This window comes from Ceratotherium simum, chromosome 7 (genome assembly GCF_057802395.1).
Source record: "Ceratotherium simum simum isolate JZ-2026a chromosome 7, ASM5780239v1, whole genome shotgun sequence".
Classification (NCBI taxonomy): Eukaryota; Metazoa; Chordata; class Mammalia; order Perissodactyla; family Rhinocerotidae; genus Ceratotherium; species Ceratotherium simum.
In genome coordinates, this window is record NC_141906.1 from 16,121,870 (window position 1) to 16,148,438 (window position 26,569).

At 40.1% G+C, this 26,569-nt stretch overlaps 1 protein-coding gene across 1 annotated transcript in view; it reads right to left on the reverse strand.

Moving 5' to 3' along the window:
- The window catches only part of SPON1 (spondin 1), a 250,084-nt gene that overhangs the window by 174,308 nt on the left and 49,207 nt on the right, over positions 1 to 26,569 (reverse strand). The window contains exon 3 of the mRNA XM_004418457.3: positions 5,981 to 6,114. Within this exon, the coding sequence (XP_004418514.1) occupies positions 5,981 to 6,114 (134 nt within the window). The remainder of the gene's footprint in view (positions 1 to 5,980; positions 6,115 to 26,569) is intronic.

Here is a 26,569-nt window from a genome sequence, read left to right on the forward strand (position 1 = left end):
AAATCTTTGCATCCAAATGGAAAATGGAAATGGTGTCAGGTTTGTGCCAAAAGGAAAGTCGTAATTGCTATGTGCTTCCCTTCCCTGCCCTCCTGGGCAAAGGAACACAACCAACAAAATGGGCTTCAGAGCTGTCATCTACAGACATTTAGCAGGCTCTGCAGCCTATTCTACCAGGCTGCCTTCTCCCAGGAATATTACCTAAACACCGCAACACAAATGCTCCTTTTTGCAAGTGAGGCCTCTGCAGCAAAGCTGGCATCTCTCTTTTCATCTGTCCTGAAGGTTGCTGCAAGATTTAAGTGTCCTTACTAACTTTTTTACAAACCTTCCTCCCAGCGTGTCAGTCCACTGTTTAATAACCACCAATGGCTCCCTCACTGCTCTTGAATCAAGTTCAGTCTTGACATCGGAGGACCTCCATGATTTAGCAATGGATTTTGACCCCCAAAGACCTTCTAATCTCACCACGTCTGTTGGTTTACCGTCTCCTGGGGCTGCCACATTTACTCTCACCTCCAGGCTCTCACTTCAGTTTCCACTCTGTCCACTCCCTTCGCCTGGAATAACCTCTTCCCTTCTGTCCATTTCTCCAAACCCTACTATGGCTTTCAAGATATAAACTAATCTCTCCAAGAAGCTCTGGTGCTCCCGTTATTCCATTCCTCACCCATCACCTTTCTGACTAACCATGTTTAATTTGTCCCCAGTTCATGTCTGTCTTGGATTTGCTAACTTTTGCAGACATATTTTTATTTACACCACAACTAGACTGAAAGTATCTTGAAAGTCGGGATTGTGCTTATACTCTGAGTCTTTCTCAGTGCTGGTATACTCTGGGCACATAGCAGGTGCATGGAATGCCAGTTGGTTGTTTTCCCAAATGCCACCTTCCGCAAGACAAACAAGCAAACTTTCTCAGCTAGATAAGGGGTCTCTCTCAACTTGACTGAAGGTATCAATTTGAAACCTGTACTTCATACTTTACATTTTTACACTTAAAAGTGAAATATAATAGTATTCCCATTAAAATCAGGAATAAGCATGAATACTACTATTTAATACTCCACTAGAGGTGAAAGATAAACTAAAATAGGAAAGAGAAACAAAAGGCATACTTATTTGCCAAAAGTATGAAAGAATAAGCCATTACAACTATCAAGAGACTTCAGTAGTGTCCAGATTCAAAATCAATGTACAAGAGTCAATAGGTTTCCTAAACACAAGCAATCAATGATTATAAAGTATAATAGGAAAAAAGAGCCCATTCACAAAAGCAATAAAACTATAAAATACCTATGGGGAAAAAAGCCTCAAAAGAAGGTGCAATCTAAATGAAGAAAAATTACATTACTTTACTGAAGGACATAAAAGAGCTGAATAAATAGGGGATATTCCATATTTCTGACTAGGAAAACATATTGTAGGGATGCTGATATTTCCCATATTAAACTATTAATTCAATGCAACATCATTCAAAATCCCAATATAAGTTTTTATTGAACACAACAAACTTATTCTATGATTCATCTGCAATTATGAATCTGCTTGAATGGCCGTGAACATTTTGAACCAGAAGATTAATGAGCAATGACTTGCTGTCAAAACATAAAATTATGCTATAAAGTGGTGTGGGTTTCGTGCAGGAATAGATAAAAAGATCAACAGAACAGAACGGACTTGTATAAAAATTTTATATTTGATAACGTAGCATTTCAAACCATTGGAGAAAGAATAAACTAGTCAATAAATGGATGTGGGACAACTAGCCATTTTGAGAAAAATAGGTAGATTTTGATTTCCCATCTGTGCTGGATATCTTTGGTTTGCTCCTCCAGATACATTCTCCATCCTTCTGCACCCTGGTCTGTGCTGCAGAGGAGAATCTGTATGGACTCTATCAACGGGTTCTGTTGTCCTCATAGTTGGAGCCGGGCCAAAGGGGAGAACTGAGAGGATCAGAGGAAGGGTTAGGGGTCCTGATGGGGTCACTTCAGGCTAGTTGCTTCTCTTAACTGAAGGGCTCAGCTCCCATGAGGTGGTGGACTTCTCCTCTCCATCCTCTGTCCTCTCCTCTTGCCCCTTCAGGCCTGGGTGGCAAAGGCTCCTCCCACTGTTGTTTTGGCCACACCTTTAAATAAACCCCTCATTTAACTTGCCCTTTGGCACCTCATTTTGAGCATGGCATCTATTTTCTATTGAGGCTTATTGATACCATATCATTCACAAAATTAAATTCCAGGAAGATCATAGACCTAAACTTATTTTTAAATCTATAAAAATATTTAAAATATGGGAATATATTTATAATCTTGACTGTAGGAAGATTATTTTTAAACAAGGCACAAAAAAATCAAAATTCATAAGGGAAAGGATGGATACATTTGATTAAATCAAAAATTCACACTTCTGGATGATTAGACATCCATAAGCAAAGTTAAAAGAAAGAGAGAAATATTTGAAATTTATAGCAAAGTGTTATTATCTGGACTATATAAAGGTAAATTTTAACTATAAATGTTTTAAGTATATATAATTATATATTTTATATATTTAATATACTTATATATAAAATTATATATTTTACATATTTACATATACTTATATATAAAATTATATATTTTATATATTTACATATACTTATATGTAAAATATATTTTGTACATAAATATACTTTGCTATAATTATATATTTAAATATTTAAAAATCAATTTTAAAAAGACACATTATCAAAAAAATGGACAATAATATGAATGAGTCGTTCACAGAAGAGGAAATAGAAATGGAATAAATATATGAAAAGATTCTTAATATTACCAGTAATCAGAAAAATGCAAATTAATGTAAGATACCATTCTTAGCTATCAGATTGGCAGAATTTTAAAGATCGATAACATCGAGTTGTTGAGCAAGCAAAGAAATAGGCTCTCTTATTCACAGTCAGGGAGAGTGTTTAAGTTGGCAAGCTTTTTGGAGGAAAATCTGGAAGTGTCTATTAAAATTATAAATGCATCCCTTATGATCCCACTTTTTGGCATCTATCATGGATAAAAGACTTGCATATTTGCTCAAAGAGGCATGTATAAGGATGTTCATCACAGCATTATGTGTAATATGAAAAACTGGAAACAATCTAAATGTCCATCAACCATGGAATAATTAACACAGTCACACTACAGATTATACACAACAGTCTAAAAAATGAGGTAGATCTACATGTACTGACCTGGAAATCTATCTAATACATTTTATTTAGTGAAAACTTAGTCAAGTTCAGGACATTATGCAACCATGATACCATTTGTGTAAATTTAAATTCCCACAAAAATGAAACAATGGTCTTTTATGTTTACTTACACGCATATAAATACATGTCTAAAGATAAAAGTCTAAAGAACAGATACCGAATTGATAGTATTGCTACTTTTGGGTAGGAGACTTTGGGATTTACTGGGGGAGATGTCAGGGATTTTTCACTTTTTCTATATTCTGTATTTTTCTGTATTTCATTAATTTCTGTATTGTTTGAAATTTTACAATGTGAACGTATTTATGTCTTACCTATAAAATTATTATATCTTTAATGAATAGTTGTAGCTTATATTTAATTCCGTCATAAAAAAATACATAAAAGAAAGGAAAAACATGGGCTTTAGAGTTAAACGAATGTGTGATTTCAGGAAACTTGGCTAATTCCCTGAGCCTGTCCCCTCCACTGTGAAATGGGGATCGTTTGTTGTGAAGATTAAATTAGATAAAGCCCGCTAGTTGAGCAGCTGAGTTCCTGGTACGTAGAAAGTATTGGTTGAGCTTTTCTCTCTCCTCCATTTGGCCCATGAGAACCTCGAAGGCCAAGAACACACCTCAGCTGCCTATATATCCTGAGTGCCTATGCAAATAGAAGCTCATTTACATTTGTTGAAAGAATGAGTGAATGGACAAGCCACATTTGTTGTTAATGGATAAACATATGTTCACATATGTTCATTGTTAATGGGTAAACAAGAGATGCCTTTCTGGCTTTCACCAAGAAGATCCAACGCTTCTGGCTTGTGAGAACAATAAATCAAAGAAAACGAGAGATCTGGGCCAGAAAGGGTAGAGTTTTTAGAGCTGGAAGACTTGTCCCATAGATCTATGTTTTGTAACTATCTTCTTCAGAGCCCCAGGCTCTGTGGCGTGATTGGGCTGCCATGGGCAGGGGTGTGAGTACGGGAAAGCCAAGCTGAGAACCCAGTCTCCAGGCTGAGAGACTGAAAATACTAATGGGGAATGGCCAGGCCGTATAGGACAATGACAATAGAACTCTGACCCCTAGCCTCTGTAGCAACTGGCCTGGGAAGCCAAACTACAACCTCAGCAGCCATCAGCCCAGAAGGTTTAGGACTTGTCAATAACTACCAGATTCTCTAATTTTTGTCCTGCCGCCTCCCCTACTTCCAACTCAGAACCAATGAGAGAAAGCCAAATACGCTCTCCAAACCAATCACATAAGATGCTCCACCTCTAGTTAGCCCCCTTCCAGCTTCCCCATGCCAACAACCTCCAATCAGAATGTACCTGCAGTCCTTCCTTTTCTTCTCTGTGAAGCTTTCCCACTCCTCCGCCTGCCTTTGAGTCTCTGCCAAATGCTAGTGATGGCAGCTGACTCCCTTGCTATACAGCAAGCTCTAAATAGCCTCTGTTCTCATTTCTGTGGTCTTCGTTTATTCCCGCAAGGCCTTCTCCTGCATTTCAACTAGATACTAGATACATGTTATATATTGGGGTTTATATACAAGGTTTCATTAGAAACATTTCTACTGCTAAAAAAAAATTTTTTAATCACCTATGTAGATTAACATCAGGAGCCAAACTTCTCAGAGAATCTGAGGAAGGATGGTCAGCTTGCGTTAAACTAAGAAAGAAAGAAATGATCTCCAGACAGATGGCAGCAGAAGGGGGCCAGACAAAGACAGGGCTGGGTCTGGACAATGGACAGAGGCTTCCAGAGATCTCTGGGGGCTTTTTTCCAAAAGCCAGGCACAGCTGAGCCCAGAAACTGAGAGGACTGGAGTGCCTAGGTAGGATGCCTCCCTATCAGCCTCTCCTTAGGGGTGGGCTGCACTTAACCACAATTGTAAGTCTATTGAAATGTCTACCTGCTGGAAGTGCAGACAAATGCACCAAATACATAAATAAGGCCTTGGGTGATTTAAAGAAAAGGAAGATGGTTGGGAAGTTCCCAGCCCCTCCCTCCATGGGAAAATGGTTTCTTGGATGCTGGGATTGGAGCCCTGCCCATCTACTCATGACTATTTGCCTGTCTGAAATCCTAAAATTCCTAGCATCACTCTATACAGTCTTTAAATCTATTTAAAAGAGGTTATGGCTGTGTTTCCCTAACTGGTGAATGTTAATAGATGTCTCAGCAAAAAAGGAGCTTTGCAGTCAAACAAGTAGAGGAAATGCTGGGTGAAACCAAGTTAAACAGATTTCATTTCAGTAGGACTTTGTAAAACCTTCAATATGCTAATATATCTTATGAATCTGCAAGATGGGGATACAGTATACAGCATTTTCCAAAGTTATTTAACCATAGAAATTGATTTCCTGCCCACCTATTTACATCTCCCTGAACATCATTCTATGGCAAACAATTTCAGAGACATAGGTGTGAGATAATGCTTCCTTTCAGAGGAAAACTGTTAGCTGGTTCTCATCTATTATAACTCACCAAACGGAGGATCAGGAGGCCAGATAGGAAGCGGCACAAGAGGGCAATTTTGACGGGAGAAGGAAGAAAAGATCATAAAGCAGAGTGGGAGGCTAATGGAGGTTACAGGTGGGTCTCTGGTCAGCCTCGCACAATTTAAGGACACTAGGTGTTAAATTCCAGATAGAGGAAGTCAAGGATTATCCTCTTCAACTACACCGTGAAGTCGTTGACAGACTCCTGGGAAAGACAGCGAAGTGTTACAAGGATTCTATGTTCACTTACTTTAGAATCACACAGCCCGTGCCTGCTGGTGGCGCTATCCAGAACACTTGGATCCGCGTCCTCCTCCGGGGCGTGCTTTCGGTGACCGCAACGGGGCAGTTACTCATAAACTGTGTTTCTTCTTCATCTATGATCTATGGAAAACAAACACATTAAAATGCAATGTCATTTTGGGAAGCCTCTTAAGTTTCTGAGTTGACACTTCCTTAATTTTATTTTTAAACTGTCATTTTTTTGTTAGCAGCTCTATATCCCCAGACACCAGAAAGGTGCCTGGCATAGAGTCCCCGTAAATGCTTGTTGAATTAACATAAGGGCAAGGATTTGGCACTTGTTCTCTGCTCTCTGGGACCAGGATCTTGTGTTGGCACTTTGAGGAACAGGCCACTAGGTGATGATCTTGCTCATTTCACTTTGACACCCTGTGTCCCACTTTAGGGAAGGTGGAGGATGGGGTAGGGATAATCCAAACCAAATACTCTCTCTATAGCTAGACTTTGTGAGTCAGCCACAACTTATAGCTTGAAATTCAAATGTTAAAAGAAAACGTCCCTTTGGAGGAACTACACCAGAGTACGTTAAGTCCCTCAACTTCATAGTACTGTTTACTTGTGTAGTCTCTACTTTCTTAATTTGTGCATTGTATTCGCATTCTCCCAAGGCCACCATCAAGGTCTCCTATAACACTGCAAAAAATCTAGCAGCCATTCCCATTCCCTAAGACTGTTGCAGTATTTCTCCTGCTTGCTTCTGGATCTACGGCCAGGACTTGCCTATCTCTCTAGTAGAATCATAGACCTGGAAGGATCTTTTGGAGGAAATTATCTAAATCCAATTGGTCTTAAGTGCCAACTCCAATTGATTTGCAGTAGCTGTGTCATGAGTAGTGTTAATAACATTAATAGATAACATTTATTGCATGTTTAATACATGCTAGGTGCTAAGCTAAGTGCTTTATCTGAATTACTCATTTAATCTTCAAATATAATTTAATGAGATCATTATATCCATATTGTATTTATTTTACTTTTAAAAATTAGTCTTCTTTTCAGGAGAATTACATTTTGTTTATCTCTATATTCTTTATCCCACTCCCATTTCTCTCCTCTCTTTAGCCCCGCTCCGAAGTATTTAAAATATGTCCTTCTGAGTGTGTGTGTGTGTGTATATATATATAATTTACTTGAAATTACATTATATATATTACGTATATTATATATATATAATTTACTTGAAGTTACATAGAATTGTTTTGTATTTTAATGTTTCTTTCACTTAACCTTATGCTTTTGAGATATGTCAGCGTTACTATATGCGAAAGTAATTCATTGCTACTGACTGCTGCCTAGTATTCCACTGCATGCAAAGACCACATTTTATGTATCCATCCTCCCAGTAAGTACCACTTAGCGGTCTTCCAGCTCTTTGCTGCCACAAACATTGCTGCAATGAAGATCCTCATGCTGCTCTACTTGTGAACCCACATAAGAGTTTCTCAGCAATATAAACCATGTAGTGGAATTGCTGGGTTGTTGGGTTGCGGGTATAATCATATTAGTTTCACTAAGTACTACCAGATTGTTCTGCAGAATGGCTATTCTTATTTTTATTGTATTAGCTATGCACAAGTGTTCCCATTTCCCCATATTCTCACCAGTACTTGTGATTACTAGACTTTCTAATTGTTTCTAATCTGATGTATATAAAGTAGTATCTTGTTTTAATTTAATACTAGCAAGTTTGAGCAACTCTTCATACATTTATCAGGTTTCTCCTTCTGTGAACTGCCTACTCAGAATCTTTGCCAGTGAATTTTATTGTCCTTTTCTTGTTGATTTGGAAGACTTTATAGATATGAATCCCTCATCATTTACAAAAATCTTTGTCACCCAGAGGTTCATCCTCTCTTTGGAATTCTTCATTTAACAGAAACAACTTTCATTTAGTCCAATTTATCAATCTCTCTTCTATGGCTTGCACTTTTGTGGTCTTGTCTAAAACCTGAGATCATAAAGTTATTCTCTGGTATTTTTTCCCATTGGCTTTATAATTTTATCTTTCACATTTAGGTCTTCAATCCATTTAGAGTTTTCTTTTTTTTTATTTCTGGTGAGGAAGATTAGCCTTGAGCTAACATCTGTTGCTAATCCTCCTCTTTTTGCTGAGGAAGATTGGCCCTGGGCTAACATGCATGCCCATCATCCTCTACTTTACATGTGGGACTCCGCCACAGCATGGTTTGGTAAGTGGTGCATAGGTCTGCGCCCAGGATCCGAACCTGTGAACCCCGGGCCACTGAGGTGGAGCATGTGAACTTAACTGCTACACAACTGGGCTGGACCCTAGAGTTAATTTTTTTAATATGATGGAGTAGAGATCCAACTCTATTTTCTCCATACTATGAGCAACTTTAAAAAAAATAAACAATTTTTTTCCAAGAGCAGTTTTAGGTTCACAGCAAAATTGAGCAGAAAATACAGCGAGTTCCCATATACTCCCTGTCCCACACATGAACAACCTTCCTTATTATCAACATTTGCCACCAGAGTGGTACATTTGTTACAATTGATGAACCTACACTGACACATCATTATCACCCAAAGTCCACAGTTTACATTAGAGTTCATTCTTGGTGTTGTATATTCTATGGGTTTTGAAAAATGTACAATGACATGTATCCACCATTGTAGTATTGTAGTATTGTATCAAATAGTTTCACTGCCTTAAAAATCCTCTGTGTTCTGTCTATTCATCCTTCCCTCTCTCCAACCCCTGGCAACCATTAATCTTTTGCTATAAACATTTATTAGTCCCAGGAGGGTTTTTGTTGATTCTTTCAGATTTTCCTACGTAGACAATCATGTCATCTATGAACAAAGACAGTTTTATTTCTTCCTTCCCAATCTGCATTCCTTTTATTTCCTTTTCTTGTCTTATTGCATTTGTTAGGATTCCTAGTATGATGTTGAAAAGTAGTGGTGAGACAGGACATCCTTGCCTTGTTCTTGATCTTAGCAGCAAAGCTTCGAGTTTCTTACCATAAGTATGATGTTAGGTGTAGGTTTTCTTGTAGATGCTCTTTGTCAAGTTGAAGACATTCCTCTCTATTCCTAGTTTGCTGAGAGTTTTTATCATGAATGGGTGTTGGATTTTGTCAAATACTTTTTCTGCGCTATTGATATGATCATGTGATTTTTCTTTTTAGTCTGTTGATGTGATGGATTACATTAATTGATTTTCAAATGTTGAACCAGCTTTGCATACCTGGGATAAATCCCACTTGGTTATGGTGTATATTCTTTCTATACATTGTTGGATTTTATTTGCTAATATTTTGTCGAGGGATTTTGCATCTAGGTTCAAGAGAGACATGGGTCTGCAGTTTTTTTTTTTGCAATGTCTTTGTCTGGTTTTGGGGTTAGGGTGATGCAGGCCTCATAGAACGAGTTAGGATGTAGAGAATTGATATAATTTCTTCCTTAAATGTTTGGCAGAAGTCACTAGTGAACCTATCTGGGTCTGGTGCTTTCTGTTTTGGAAGATTGGTAAGTATTGATTTAATTCTTTAATAGATATAGGCCTATTCAGATTGTCTATTTCTTCTTGTATGAGTTTTGGCAGATTGTTTCTTTCAAGGAATTGGTCTATTTCATACAGGTTATCAAATTTGTGGGCATAGAGTTCTTCATAATACTCCTTTGTTATTCCTTTATTGTCCATGGGATCTGTAGTGATGTCCTTTCTTTCATTTCTGATAGTAGTAATTTGTGTCTTCTCTCTTTTTTTCTTAATAAGCCTGGCTGGGGGCTTATCAATCTTATTGATCTTTTCAAAGAGTCATCTTTTGGTTTTGTTCATTTTCTCTGTTGATTTCTTGTTTTCAATTTCATTGATTTCTGCTCTCATTTTTATTATTTCTTTTCTTCTGCTTACTTTGGATGTAATTTGCTTTTCTTTTTCTAGTTTCCTAAGATGGAAGCTTAGGTTATTGATTTTAGATCTTTATTCTTTTCTAATACATATGTTCAATGCTATAAATTTCCCTTAACCACTGCTTTCACTGTATCCCACAAATTTTGATAAGTTGTATTTTCATTTAGTTCAAATACTTTAAAATTTCTTTTGAAATTTCTTGTTTGACCCCTGTGTTAGTTAAAAATGTGTTGCTTAATTTCCAAGTATTTGGAGATTTTCCAGTTATCTTTTGTTATTGATTTCTAGTTTAATTCCATTGTGGTCTGAGAGCAGACATTGTATGATTTCTATTCTTTTAAATTTGTTAAAGTGTATTTTATGACCCAGAGTGTGATCTGTCTTGGTGAATGTTCCATGTGAGCTTGAGAAGAATGTGTAATCTGCTGTTGGATGAAGTAGTCTATAGCTGTCAATTATATCCAGTTGATTAATGCTGCTGTTGAGTTCAACTATGTCCTCACTGATTATCTGCCTGCTGGATCTGTCCATTTCTGATAGAGGGGTGTTGGAGTATCCAACTTCAGCTATTTCTGATAGCTGGATAGTGGATTCAGCTATTTCTCCTTGCAGTTCTATCAGTTTTTGCCTCAAATATTTTGACACTCTGTTATTAGGCACATACATATTAAGGATTGTTATGTCTTCTTAGAGTATTGACTCCTTTATCATTATGTAATGCCCCTCTTTATTCCTGATAACTTTCCTTGCTCTGAAGACTGCTTTGTCTGAAATTAATATAGCTACTCCTGCTCTCTTATGATCAGGGTTAGCATTGTACATCTTTCTCTATCATTCTGCTTTTAATTTATATGTGTCTTTATATTCAAAGTGGGTTTCTTGTAGACAATATATAGGCATCTTGTTTTTGATTCACTCTGACAATCTGTCTTTTAGTTGGTGTATTTAGACCATTGATGTTTAAGGTGATTATTGATATAGTTGGATTAATATCTACCATATTTGTTATTGTTTTCTATTTGTTGCCCTTGTTATTTGTTCCTATTTTTGTCTTCCACACTTCTGTCTTTTTTGGTTTTAATTGAGTATTTTATATGATTCCATTTTCTCTTCTTTCTTAGCATATCAATTATACTTTTTTTTTTTTTTTTGCTTTCTTTACTAGTTGTCCTAGAGTTTGCAATATACATTTACAACTAATCCAAGTCTACTTTCAAATAACACTATACTGCTTCACAGATAGTGCAAGTACCTCATAATAGCAAAATATACCTAATTCCTTCCCCCTGTCCCTTGCATCATTGCTGTCATTCATTTCACTTATACATAAGCATACATAAGCATATATAGAGATGTAAATATATGTAAATATATTGCTATCACTATTTTCAGAAAAATGTTATCTGTTAGATCAATTAGGAATAAGGAAAATAAAAATTTTTTATTTCATCTTCACTTATTCCTTCTTTGATGCTCTTTCTTTCTTTATGAGATCCAAGTTTCTGACCTATATTATTTTTCTTCTCTGTGAAGAATTTTTTAAACATTTCTTGCAAGACAGGTCTACTGGCAACAAATTTCCTCAATTTTTGTTTGTCTCAGAAAGTCTTTATTTCTCCTTCACTTTTGGAGAATAATTTCACAGGGTACAGAATTCTAAGTTGGTGGCTTTTTCTCACAAGACATTAAATATTTCACTCCACTCTCTTCTTGTTTGCATGGTTTCTAAGGAGAATTTGGATATAAATCTTTTCTTTATTTTTCTTATGAGTAAGGTGTTTTTTTCTTCTGGCCTCTTTCAGGATTTTTTCTTTATCTTTGATTTTCTGTAGTTTATATGATATGCTTAGGTGTAGTTTTTTTGTTTTTTTTTTTGGCATTTATCCTTCTTGGTGTTCTCTGAGCTTCCTGGATCTGTGGCTTGGTGTCTGATATTAATTTGGGAAAATTCTCAGTCACTATTGTTTCAAATATTTCTTCTGTTCCTTTCTTTCTTTCTTCTCCTGGTATTCCCATTATGCATATGTTACACCTTTTGTAGTTGTTCCATAGTCCTTCGATATTCTGGTTTTTTTCTTTTTCTTTTTTTTTTTTTTGATGAGGAAGATTAGCCCTGAGCTAACATCTGTGCCCATCTTCCTCTATTTTGTATATGGGACACCACCACAGCATGGCTTGATGAGCAGTGCGTAGGTCCATGCCTGGGATCCAAACCAGCAAACTCTAGGCCACCGAGGCAGAGCGCGCAAAGTCAACCACTACGCCACCAGGCCAGCCCACTCTGTTCTGTCTTTTTCAATTTTTGTTCTCTTTGCTTTTCAGTGTTAGAGGTTTCTATTGATAGAGCTCAGAGATTCCTCAGCTGTGCCCTGTTTACTAACAAGCCCATCAAAGGCATTCTTAATTTCCTTTACAAGGTTTTTGATCTCTAGCATTTCTTTTTGGTTTTTTCTTAGGATTTCCATCTCTCTGCTTACATTGCCCATATGTTCTTGCATGCTGTCTATTTTATTCATTAGAGCCCTTAGCATATTAATCATTGTCGTTTTCAATTCCCTGTCTGATAACTCCAATATCCCTGCCATGTCTGGTTCTGATGCTTTCTCTGTCTTTTCAAATTGTGTTTTTTGCCTTTTAACATGCCTTTTAATTTTTTGTTGAAAGGCGGACATGATGTTCTGGGTAAAAGGGACTGAGGTAAATAGGCCTTTAGTAACGTAGTGGTAAGATTTGGAGGAGGGGAAGTGTTCTATCGTCCTATGACTGGGTCTCAGTCTTTCAGTGACTTGTGCCCCTGGACTGTGAACTTCACATGCGCTTCTCAATTTCCTTCCCCCTTTAGGTGGGACTAGATAGCTGGAGGGGGCTGGAGTCATGTATTTTCCTTCCCCTACATGGAAGGCTGGGGAGACTGGAGTTGGATATTTCCTTTCCCCCAGATAGATTAAGTTCTGATAAAACCCTGCAGATTATGCTCTGGTAGAACAGTTCCGCCTGTGGGCAGGCCTTGTTAAGAAGAACAGAAAACTCTGGCATGTTTAAAAATGGTTCCTTTTCTCCTCCCTCTGCCAGAAGCACAAGGGGATTTTTCTCCAATATTCACTGTGAGGACCTGGTAGAGCTCCTGGAAGTAAAGCCCACAAAAGTTTTGCCCCCTTCCCAACCCAATGACTGGGTGCCCTGGAGTTTCTAACTCACAGAGTTGTCCACACTGAGCCTCTAGAAATCCATCAATTACAGTTTAGGTTTTCCTGCCCTGGCATGTGGAGGTTTCCACTCTGATAAGTTGCGATTCTCTGTATCCTCCTGTCTGTCCCTCCAGTTTGGGGGGCAGTGGTTTGCCCTGCGACCTCACTTCTCTGACGGACCTAAGAAGAGTTGTTGATTTTTCAGTTTGCTCAGCTTTTTACTTGCTAGTAGGATGGAGTGGTGACTTCCAAGCTCCTTATATGTGGGATGGGACACCAGAAGTCCATATTGTGAGCTACTTTTAGTACTACTTAATCTATCTTTCCCCCACTTTTTTTTTTTTTAAAGATTTTATTTATTTTATTTTTTCCCCCCAAAGCCCCAGTAGATAGTTGTATGTCATAGCTGCACATCCTTCTAGTTGCTGTATGTGGGACTCGGCCTCAGGATGGACGGAGAAGTGGTACCTCGATGCGCACCCGGGATCCGAACCCGGGCCACCAGCATCGTAGCGCACGCACTTAACCACCAAGCCACAGGGCCGGCCCCATCTTTCCCCCACTTTTTTGTGATGCTACCTCTCATATATAGAGTGACGACATAATTTAATGTCCAAACAAGGATGAAAAAGGCTGTTATTATTATTGCTCCGGGACAACAGGCAAAACTGAGACTTTCCCAGGCAAATGGGGCATATGTTCAACCTAGTCATAATCCAGGTTCCCAAACACGCATGTTGTTTCTGGGCTTTTTATTCTGGTCCTCTCATGCATAGCACTGTAATATATTTTAATATCTGGAAGGGCAAGTCCCTCTTCCCTGCTCTTCTTTATCAACATTGTGTTATCTATTTGTAGGTCTTCATTTTTTTATATATGGAGTAAACACTCTAAAAACTCCCTTAACTCTCTGTCATTTTATCTTCCTGATGTGATAAAATCCCAACCCTAGATGAACTGCTCACACTTCTGCAGCTCAGTGCTGCTGGACAAAGCCCTGCAATTGGGCCAATTGTCTCCTATATTAATTGACTCCTAGCCTCAATTCTGCCCTGTTACACTGCTGTATGTACATGGTAAACTGTTAGTTTCCCATTCTCAACAAAGATGATTTCAAATCTTCTCCAATGTCCCCAAACCTCCAACCTTTATCTCTCCTCCTCCACTCTTATTGTTTTTACCTTGCATATTACTTTATAGAAAAAACAGAAGTTATCCGATGTAAAGTCCCTCATTTTCCCATCTGCATCCACCCTGTCCTCCTTCATTCCTGTTATAACAGAGGGGCCTTACTTCTCTTTCATCTCTGCTTTCTTCCCATCCTGTCTTCCTGACTCTAACAATTTTCCCTTTTCTCTTCTCCAGATTCAACTTTTGCCCCAATTGAATCATTCCCATTAGCCTTTTAAGCACATTTGAGTCTCTCCCATTTAAAAATTAAGAGACCCTCAGTTAATCCTTCATCCTCCCCCAGTTTTGATGTTCTCTGTCTTCTCTCCATCACAATCAAATTACTTGAAGAAATTGGCTATACTTACTGTCTTCATTTCACCTCTCCCTCATTCTCAACCCAATCCTAGGTGAGTTTTTGGCAACATCACACTACCAAAACAGCTCTTACTAAAGCCATGGGCGGCTTCTGCAATGCCTAATCCAGTAGATGCTATGTAGCCCTTCTTGAAGCAGTCGCCTCCCTTGGCTTCTGTGCCATAGCTCCCTCCTGCTCCCCCCTCCACCCCCTTGACTTTCCTGTCCACTCTTTGTCTACTTTGGCTGCTCATCTTCCTCCACCAGCCTTTAAGTTTGAAATTGCTCAAGGCTCAGTGCTAAGCCCTGTTCTGTTCTGACTTTATTCTCTCTCTGTAGGTGATCTCATTCAATTCATGGCTTTAATTACTACCTATGTGTGGATGATTCACAAGTTTATATTTCCAGTCTTGGACGCTTCTCTGAGCTCCAGGCATGTATCTCTGACCTTCTGTTTTCTACTTGCATTTCCTCTTGGATCAAAAACACCTCAAATCCACTTTGTCAACAATTAACTTAACTATCTTCCCTCTAACCTGGTCCTACTCCAACTGTGCAAGTCAGAAACACTGGATGTCATCCTTGGCTCTTCCCTCTCTCACCCTTCATATCAAATACTGTCCATTTTACCTTCCAGTTATCTCTTGAATTCCTACTACCATCCCTACTACTACCCTAGACTAAGCTACATCATTTTTAATCTGAACTAATATAAAAGTATCCTAACTGGTCTTTACACATCCTCTCTTGTCTTTCTCTTCCCAATTTGTTCTCTATACTGCAATCCAGAGAGATCTTTTAAAAACACAAATGTAATTATAATATCTCCCTCCTTAGAACAATTCAACAACTATTTATTGCTTCTAGAATCAAGACTGAAATCCTTATCAGAGTTGAGTCCCTGCTTTCCTATCTCTCTATCCTCATATTGTGCCATCTCCCTCCTTGCTTTCTGCACTTGGTCCGCTGGTCTTCTGTTTTCTCCTGCCAAAGCCTGGTCAATTGCTAGTTCCTCCTTCCCTCCTTTTCTTTCTTCTTCTTTCCTCCCTCCCTTCCTCCCTCTTTTACTCCTTCCCTTCCTTTACTTCATCTCAGCTCACTCATCCTTTTCATTGTAAAGCCTTCCCTGTCTTCTTTAACTATGGCAATTCCCTCCTTTATATGTTCTCATAATCCCATCCCTCTCCTTTCAGATTCTTTACCTCTCTTTTAATTTTACATGCATTTGTTTGATTCCTTGATTAATGTCTACTTCTCTAATAATCTGTAAACTACATGAGGGCAGGCACTAGTCTTATTTTTTCTCATTGTTTCCTCAGCACTTAGCACAGTGCCTGATACATAAGAGGTGTGCATTGAAGAACTAAGTATACTGGCCTCCTCCTTTTGGTTGTGAGATTCCTGGCTCTATGTGTTGGCTGCAATATCTGCCTTTGCTCCCTTAATTAGACAACTCCCCGAACTTCCTTTTAACTTTGGACTTTGTTTTTCTAGATGGTCATTAATAGCCTGGATAATTATACTAGCTAGCATTTTTCAGCACTTTCTATTGGTCAAGGACTTCACATATATTATTTCCATTCCCCTCAAACACTGAAAAATAAGCATTATTAAGCCTATCCTTGAGGAAACTACCATGACGCAGATAGGTTAAATAACCTGGCCAAGTCCCAAAGTGGTGAGCCAGGGTTTGACCTCAGCCCTATCTGGCTCTAATGCCTATGCTCTTTTCCCTATACCACAGGCCCTCCTAATAATGTAATCCCTTTATGTTAGTAAAGAAGTTTCTCTCTAGCCAAACTTAGTTCCACGGAGCCACATACACTGGACCAGCCCCCAACAACTAAATACTCCACTCCAATACACATACAAGTACTTGGTAAATGTAAAGAGTACTTTCGCTTTATATTTTCTTGAACTGTACTTAGATTCCTTTCTGCAGCTTTGTTGGTGTGAGGATGGATTTCCAAACAATATGATTTTCTTGGACTTGCGCACTTGGCCTCCAGTGAAGACCCTCTTTACTGGCAGTAACAGAACTTTTGCAGGTACTTTTAATCCCAAATCTTTAAAATCCTTGGGAGAGTTCTGGGTGACTACACTGGGAAAACCAAAGGGAACTAATATTTAATTAACAGCTACTATGTGCTAGGTACTTAACTGGTCACATCATTGAATCCTTGATGGGAATTAATATTCCCATTTTACAGATGAGGAAATGAAGCTCTGAGTGATCTCTTCTGACCCAGGATTGTCTGAAGCCAAAGCCTGTGCTCTTTCCAGTTGCCTCTGGCAAAGATCCCAGTAGGGGATAAGACTAAGATTCTTGGCCCAGAACTGAAACAAAGAAGAATGTTTTCCAAGCCATAGAAGCCACCTCAGGTAAATATGGTTGTTTATCTACAACTTCAGTTGCCAAATGGTAATTAAGCCTTGAACAGAAGGGGTTGTTTCCTCTGATTCAGAGAGTGCTCCCAAAGTTGTTTGCTTTTTAGAAAATATCAGCTTCTTCCAACAAGCTTTGGGCCTATCAGAACCTGCTCTTGTACCTTTCCCCAACCCCCAAACAACTCCACACTTGTCGAAGTCTAGAGTAGACCTACCGTGTTAACCACCAACTAAATAAAGGTCACTTAAAAAGCTTTCACCATTCATTTCAATCTGTGGTTTCTTTTCTGAGTACCTGAGACCGAAAATTAAAACATATTACAATAAGTGGTTGCGTCTGGTAGTAGTATTATGGGTGATTTTTATTTCCTCTCTACGTTTTTTGTATTTTCTAAAGTTTCCACAATGATGATCTATTACTTTAAATGGAAAGGTTTCTAAATTTTTTAAAGAACTTCATCACAACATTCCATGGCTAACATGTCCATTTTTTTTTCTTTAATATAAGCTAACATAAACCTTCTCAGGTTAAGTTTAAATTTGAAGTCACTTGGGAGAGATTTGCTGGTAAGACAGTCTGCTTGACTCCCTGCAAGAGAGAGAGATTAAGGGACCTGTGACTGGTCCCCATCCAGCCAGGTGAGATAGCCAGGTAAGGCAGACCCAGGTTTAGACAGGTGGACAAAGTTTGATTGCCAGAATGCTTAAAAACCTATAGTTAAGGCAACTGGTTGGGCATCTGGTGATGAATAGGCCTTTTCAAATACCAGGGACTTGCTAAGCTACCTCATCAGCATGACCCTAAAGGCTTCCAAAACTGTTCATTGACCACAATCTTAGTCCTGAATCACACTCCATACCCATTTTGAAATCTACATCATGACCTACCTTTACCCTGAGGGTGTTTACTCTTCCTTCATCCTATTTATGGCCTCACTTTCATTTCAGACTTGAATACACAATAGTTTTTTCTTAAATCTAATCTTGGCTCCCCTTCTCAATTCTGATCTGGATTCTCTCTCCCGACGTGTCACCACACCCTTTTTTGTCCAACAGACACAAGCTTCAAGAGATGAACCTAAACAGCATCAAAGTCTCAGATGAAGTCACAAGCATTCTAACAAGTGAGTGGACCATGGCAGTGGGACATCTAGGAGAATACTATCTAGAAGTTCATGTAGGTGGCATCTTGGACATTTGTCTTCAGGAAGCAGAGCCCCAGGCATAGAGATCAGGGCTAGTGGTCAGGGCTAGGGCTCAAGTTCCCACATGAGAACCAAGGATAAGTCAGATAATTGGAATAGGAACTTGGAATGGCATCCACAACAGGATACTGGTCCCATGAGCACGGTATTGGAGTAGAGTTGGCAGGAGAGGGTAGATTTGGAAACTTGGGCTTTAGGATAAGAAAGGACTTCTGCTGGGGGATGTGAGTAAGAGATCAACTCAAGAGCCCAGAGGTTGGTGCAAGACACCATGACCAAGGATGGCTATCAGGGATAGTGAGGTGATAACCCTTAATCGAGGACAGCGCTTGCTTGAGCAGGCTAGCTTCAAGTCCTTCTTGGTCTTGGTAGTAGGAGAACTGAGTCTGAAGGAGAGAACATCAGGACATCTAAACATGGGTTATTGTGTCAGAGAGTGTAGGGGACACTGACAGTTAGGGACTAGGGTTGGAGAATGAAGGAAGATATGTCTTGCAGCATCATCTCGTAAATGTTTCTTCTTTGGATGTTTGTGAGAAGCAGTGTGGTGGAATGGAAAGTGCATGAGTGTTGGAGTCAGGTAGATTTGTATTAAATCTTGGCTCTGCCACTTTCCAGTTGGATGACTTCGGCCACGTCACTTGACCTCTATGAGTCTGCTTTCCTATCTGAAAAAGGAGGATAATAATACCCACCTTGCTTGGTTGACAAAAGGAATAAATGGGATCATATTTACAAAGCATTCAGCACCCATAACGGACCCTCAGTATGTTGTAGCTAGAGGGAAGCATTCCCCCAACACTTTACGGTGATTGCACTAACATAGGAGGAAGACATCCTGAAGAGGAAAAGCAGAAATAAACTTTTTATTATTACTACACAAGAGATACTTGTTCATCGCAGGAAAATCGGAAAACAGAGAAGCAAAAATTACAAAACAAACATTACTCGTAATTCTACTACCCCCAAGATAGTTATAATTAACCTTTTGATGCGTATCTTTTCAGATTATACATACGTGTACACACATATATGCAATTTTCAAAAAATAGGATTATACTATACTTACTGTCTTGTAAGCTGCTTTTTTACTCAATAACACATCATGAACAACTTTCTTTTCTACTCAATATATATCTCAATAAAATGTTCTATGACTGCATAATAGCCCATAGTATGAACAGTTCACATTTTACCTAACACGCCTCAGGGTGTTGAACGTTTTGTTGTTTACAATCTTGGGCTATAATGATCATCTCTTATGGCTAAATTTCACATCTTTAATTTTTCCTGGGAGTGAAATTAACGTAGGTTATTATTGCTGGATCTGTCCAGGAAGGGATTTTGAACTACTTCAGTAAAATCTGAGAGAGAATCCAAAGAAAATAATTCCAGCGATTAAATCGCCTCTTTCTAGTTTCCCACGTGTATTTTCTCAGTCTGAAAGTCATGGAAGGAAAGACAGCTGCTTTGTCTTTTACGAAAGAGCTTCCAATATAGATTTTTAAAATTAAGTAAGGAGTTTGCCTTTATTGCTCGAAAGAGTAAGTTCATTATAGAAAAGTTTACAAAGACAGAAAAGTAAAGGGAAAAAAATCCACCACTGTTTCAATAATTTTGGTTTGTCTGTTTCCTTCTAGACTTTTCTGTATTTATACTTTGAAATTTATAGACAGTTGTGTTCATATTGTGTTTATAATGTTGTGTCTTGTTTTTTTCCATTTGTCCTAGGAGCCTCCACATTTTTCCAGGTTTTTCTAAACACATCAGAAACATCATTAGACTGTCTGCATTGTCTGTGTTATCCAGCGTAGCTTTTGACAGTGGTCCCTCTTCTGGGCTATAAAGATTTAGGCCCAAATCTTGTCCTCTTTCCGCACAAGGACCCTCACCTCCCAACCACTATATCCCCTCGCCAAAGTTACTAGCATCCCTTTCTATGCTAGCATCTCTGCCAAAATAGATTCTTATTTTCATTTTAGTCATCCTTTTTACCTTTTCTGCTTTATTTTCTCTTTCCCAGGGGTGTGCCTCCACGTCCCAGACCTAAGAAGCATGTGAGAACCTGGGAGAGGAGCAGTGCAGAGGGGACCATGAGCACTGTAGGCGGCCCCTCTGGCACCTTGCTCTGGGCATATGGTCTCCAATCCACGGAGGTCAAGTCCCGAGAGCTAATGGATTGTGTTCTTCCCCCAAAAAGCAGATTAATCCTCCATGCTATATGGGTTGTTTCACACATTGAAAGCAAACACAGCAGGCCAGGATTGGGAGCAGGGCTGGACCAGGACACGCGGGCGCCCTGAGCAGCCTAATAACCTGGCCTCCTTTCAAAATGATAATCTCAAAATATTTGCCCAACACTCATTTGGAGGAGAGGCTGAGAGCTGTGTGGGCGGAGGAGGTGGGGAAGACTGCTGGCTCAGCACTGCTCCCACTTTATTGCCCTGAGCAGTTCAGCTCCCAGCCCTGAACTTGCACACCTTTTCCAGCAACTAAGAGGCCTGGAAGGCAGCCTGTAGCATCTCTTGTCACTTAAGCGCCCCCTACCAAGAGGCAATGGTGAAGGGCCTGGGAGAGCCCAACAGCCTATATACTAGTGGTGTGACTGGCAAATTCCTTAACCTTTCTGGAAGGAGTATTCTTATCTGTAAAATGGAGGATAATAATAGTACTGACCTCAATGGGCTGGAAGGGTTTAAATGAGTTAATATATGTAAAGGAGTTAGAGAAGTTCCTGGCACAAAGATATCACTGTATATATTATAATCACAGAGTATTATTTATAATAATAAATATTATTATTATCATCATTCTCACATCATGCTTGCTTCAATAATTCTGGTAAAGATCACAGAGTGTTATTTATAATAATAAATATTATTATTATCATCATTCTCACATCATGCTTGCTTCAATAATTCTGGTAAAGATCACAGAGTGTTATTTATAATAATAAATATTATTATTATCATCATTCTCACATCATGCTTGGTTCGATAATTCTGGTAAAGACGATTTTCTCCATCTCATTACATTTTCAGTGACGTTTTAGTGCTTCTTACAGACTGGTATCCTGGCACCAGCCCAGCTGGACTGCATTTAAATCCAGCTTGGCTTGGGAGCCTCAAGTACAGTGGACAGGATCCAGTGGAACTGGGGCATGTGTGTGTGTGTGTGTGTGTGTGTGTGTGTGTGTGTAGGGGTCATTGCTGGATCATTCTACCCACAGTGTAGCCCTTGATTTAAAAAAAAGAGCCTCGTCTTCCACATGAGGATTGGGAGATGCTAAGAAAGGTAGAGATGGACTTTGAGGGAACTGGTCACTTACCAGGGGTAGATAATCCTATAAGAAAAGAGAGATATCCTTTAGAAGAACCAGGAAGAGAAGGAAGATTTCTCCTTCAAACCAAGTGAAATATGCCTCCTGGGATCCTGAGAGGCAGTATGGGGTAGTGAAGAGAATATGAGGTCATATCCATATGAGGCTTTGGAACCAGGCAGACCTGGGTCTAATTTCTGTCTTAGTCACTGAGTCACCTTGAAAAAAGTAACTAACCTCTCTGTGCCTCAGTGTCCTTATGTAAAATGGCTGTGTTGTGCTGATGACAGAAGATGCTCTATGTACAGTAACTAGCAAGATGCCTGGAACAGTTAAGCGCCCCATAACTGTGACTTCTTTTGGGTTCTTAAAGTGACAATCAGAGAATGGGCCCTGATAGCACCCTTAGTGCCCAGAGCCTCGTAGGTTATTGATGCACAAGTGTGAATAACTGGCAAATCCAGGGCACCCAGACTGCATAGTCGTAGCAATACTATCTAGTATTTATTGAGGCCATGCCCTACGTTCTTGCTAACACTTAATATCCATTATTTCACATAATCATCCCAATAGTCCTGTGAAGTAGGAATTATGTGCATTTTACAGATTCAGAAACTGGGACTAGGAAGAGGGGAGTCTGGGCTCACATCCCTCATGACCCCAAAGCAGGTTCCTGTGACTGCTGGACCTAACTCATTGTCCCTTCATCTTCTGCTTGGAGAGCTGGCATCAGTTTTGAATCAATGCTACAAATCACTCTGATAAATAGGTTTAAACAAATAGAACCATATAATTGGAGAATGTTATACTAGGTAGTCTAATGCCTAGGAAATAAATCAGCCTTTTAAGTTTTATATTGCAATACAGTTGAAATATTTAATAATTATTGCCAGAGAATGGTATAATGCAGTACTAAAAATGAGTAATTGAAAAGCCCATCAAGGCAGATGAGGCATCTTCTCACTGAATTGCTCTCGAATACTTTACATAATTATTTTATTCAGATTTATGATCAGCTCAGCAAAATGTGTGTCTCTTTATCCTGCTCGGCCTGAAGTTGTTCAGGAAGCCTTTTTATGTTGTGCTAACACCTTCTGGGATGGACAAAGGAATGCCTCTTGTACACTAATGGGGCTTTCAATGGTTTGACTTCATTTAGCAAAGGACAAAGCTAGGAGCAAAAACTCAGTTTGCTGAGGGCCATCCATGTCCCAGTCACTGGGCTGGGCTTTATATGCATTAACTATGTTGGCTTATTTAAAGTCCATAACAGTCCTGAGACTGGACTACATTTTCCATCTCACAGAAGAAAACGGGGCTCTGAGAAATGGTGTCACTTAATCAGATTTGCCAGGCTCAGAGTGAACTCACACCCTGCAGTCTGGCTCCAAACCAGTGGCCTTTCCACTACATCACCAGCCTCCAGAAACACCCTGTGTGCCCAGAGAAGGCTTAGATTTTTGGAAAGAGGATTCTAGTAAGGTCAGATGCAGAAAAAAACTGATCCCAGCCAGATTTTATTTGCAGCTCTGGCTTTTTAAACATCTGAGTTGACCCTCCACCTCCACCCTCCCTCCTCATTCCTCCAGTTCTTACAATGTCAGCACCTCAGGGCTGAGAGGGATCCAGCCCTGTCTCCACAAGGGACGCAGTTTCTCATGGATTCAGCCTCCCCGCCCCTGCCCGATCATCCCAGGCTGTCGGATTTATCAGAGGCACAAGCTTATCAGCTTGCCTCTCCCTAGAGCCCTGGAGTGGGAGTTCTTGGCAAATTCAGTTCACTGGCAAGTGTGGACAGATGGCTGCCTGGATGAGCCGGCAACCTTTGTTTCTGGTCTCACCCATATGTCAAAGTGGCCCAAAACAAGGAAAAATGGGGAGGGGCCAGGAGGAAAAGGATGGGGCTACCTTACAGGCAGGAAAAATAATATAATCTTTTTTTTTTTACATTGCATTTAGAAGATTATAAATAGAAGAGAGGGACTCTCCTACTCTCCCTTACCCTAGCATAGGATAGTGACATTTCCAGCATTTTTCTGATTTTTCTCCCCAACGTCCCAGTCTCCACCTTACCCATGATGCTTGGTTGAACTCTGCTTAAGTCAGCAGACATCAGCACAGGGTCAAAACTGTGCTCCCCTCTCCCCCACCCCTCGCCTTGAGAATGAGGTAAGGTTCTGCTGAGGGTTATTTCAGAAGAGGCTTAAACAGGTCCTTGAATGTCTTCATTCTCCAGGACATAAAAGCACGTCAGATTTCCTCTCGCACAGCAGACCTCATACACGGGCTTAAATCTGACTGAATATGGTACACGTCTGTGAACTTCTCCAGACCCTGGGGAAATGCCAAACTTTGATCTAACTATACTTTAGCACTAAGAATCTCCCTTAAAGAAGTGGATTTATGGTAACTCTCAGTGGCTATTTGTCAAACGCATCCAATGTGGTTACCAACCTGGGGGGTACCGATGCTTGCAAAACAAATCAAATGTCTGAGGAGAAGGCATTTTGTCTCTGTGCACCGGAAGGTGGAGGGTGGGCAGATACACGGATTAAGTCACGCAGAAAAGGGTGGGAGGCATTCCCTCCGCTGTAGGGAGCACGTGAGCTGGGCGCCCTGGGAAGCGAGCTGAGAGCCTGGCTCGTGCCTTGCTGAGAAGCAGGAGATGTGAGCGGTTCACCAGCTGAGGGATGACAGGAAGAAACTCTTCCAGATAATTACTAGAAGCCGAGGAATCAGCTGTTGTCCTGTCAATACGGTGTATTGTAGGAGAAAGAACATTAATGAGAAGGGAGAAGGGTCAGGAAGAACAAAGGGAGAGATAGAAACAGGCAAAGGAACCATGGACTGAGTGCTCCTCACTGGCCATGGACTATGCTAAGTGTGTCTATTTGTCACCCCATCAACACTCCGGCCTTCCCAGACACTGTTTCCTCTCCTTGTTGCTAGACTAGTTTCTACTTATGATCTCACTGCACGTCACTTCCTCTGGGAAACCCCAGAGCCTGAGCCAGATGTGCTGCAGTCTGTGCCCGCCTAGTCACCACCCTCATCCCCCTTCATCCTCGCCTCTCCAGAGCTCCATCACCTCCTGAACGCGAACCCTGGAACCATCTGGGAGCTTCGTGGAAATAATGATGCCAGGCAGACCAGTTGAATCAGAAGCTTTGGGAGTGGGGGCCAGGGTAGCAGTGTTTTTTGAAAGGCCCTGGTGATTCTGGCGGACATTTAGGATGACGAGCATCTTGAGTCTAGGCTGTCATATCTGACAGCAGGGGCTGGGTCTACCTTGCTTACTTTGGTGTCGCCAGCACCTTGCTCTGGTTGTGGCACATCACATAAACTTAATTAATCTTTGCGGAGTGAATAAATGAATTAACTAAAATTAAAGAAGTGTGATTGCTTTCCTTTTAGAGAAGAGGAAACTGATTTGTGGAGGCAAAATAGCTGGCTTGTGGAGGCAGAGTTGCTGTAAGAGGAGGAACTGAAGTGTAGGCTCCACGGGGCCAGGGACCTTGTCTGCTTTATTGCACCCTCTCTTCCCAGTGCCTAGAGTTGGGTCGAAGACAGGACAGGAGCTCAGCACATGTTTACCTGGTCTCTCTTACTTTGAAAATCAATCTTTCCCACTGTTTCTTGCTGCCAGCCCTGCCTCTGCCTTTATCTATGTGGCTTTGCACAAGTCTCTCAGGATCTCAGTTTCCTAAAATGAGGAAGTTGGATGAGCTGGCCTCCAGAGGATTCCTTCCAGTTCTAATCACAGCAGACTGTGCTGACTTATCTATATTGTTACTTCTAAGGATGCAAATCCAGCTATTAGCCAGCACCTTCTGCACAGAGCAACATCTTCATATTTGTCAGGATGCCCCTGAATCCCTCCTTCTAGTCTTTTTTCATACCTCTCTTTCCTCCTTCCCTTCTTCATGCCTCTCTTTCTTTACTTTCTCCTTCCTTTGCCAAGTATTCCCAGTAGGCAGGCTGTGGTCAGCAAGAACTCACCTTCATCTCCTGGTCAGCTCTTGCTCCAAACAATACACAGCTGTGAAAATGTGGTTAGTAACTCATCATCCCCCTAAATCCAATTCCAGAGAAAAGCATTGTTTTCTTGATGTAGTTGTAGCACAAAGGAAGAAGAGAACTCATGTTTGTTAAATGTCTACTACACGCTTGCAACGTCATTATGTTATCTCATTTAAGCCTCACCTCTGACTGCTTGTCAGTTTTATCTCCACAGTATTTCTCTCCAGCATCCTGGAACACCCAAACTCTATAAACCACTGCAGCAACCTCTGAATTTATCTCTCTGCTTCCACACTTAACCCCTACAATCCACTCTTCCGCAGAAGCCAGAGTGCACATTTAAAATAATAAATCAAATCATGTCATTTCCCTGCTTAAAGACTTCCAATGGCTTTCCATTGCACTTAAAATCCAAACTTTATAATGCCCGCTGCCAATTCCCCACCTGATCTGGCCCCTGACAACTTCTCGGACATCATCCCCTGCCACTCTTCATCTCATCGACCGTGGTGCAGTGTCTTAAATATGCTCAACTCCAGAGCCTCTGATAGTTCCCTTTGGTTGTCTCCATCCTACCTGATCCCACCCATAGATCTTAAAGAGTTAGGAAGGAAAAGAGCAAGGAACAATCTGGATATGCCTGAGACTGCCATGCAGCTGGTTTTCCAGGTGAACATGCTTTTTAGCTTTGCTCCTCACCTTCGCTTTCTTAGTGTGTTGCAATCAAGGTAGATGAAGCAACTCAAGGCATTCTACAGATAAAGTCAAATGCCTATGCAAACTGTGGTGAAGAACCAAAAACACTTCCTTCTCTTCACCTATTGAAAGATTTCACTAATTTGTAACTTGACTTTTTAGGTGGTCAAGGAACAGAAGTTTAGCTTTGGGGGAAGGAACCTAGAATTTATTGAGCTGTGTGCTGGGCCTTTTAAACATGATTTTGTTGACTCAGCAGAAGAACATTCTCAAATAGGTATTACGACCCCATGTTACAGGGGAGGAAACTGAG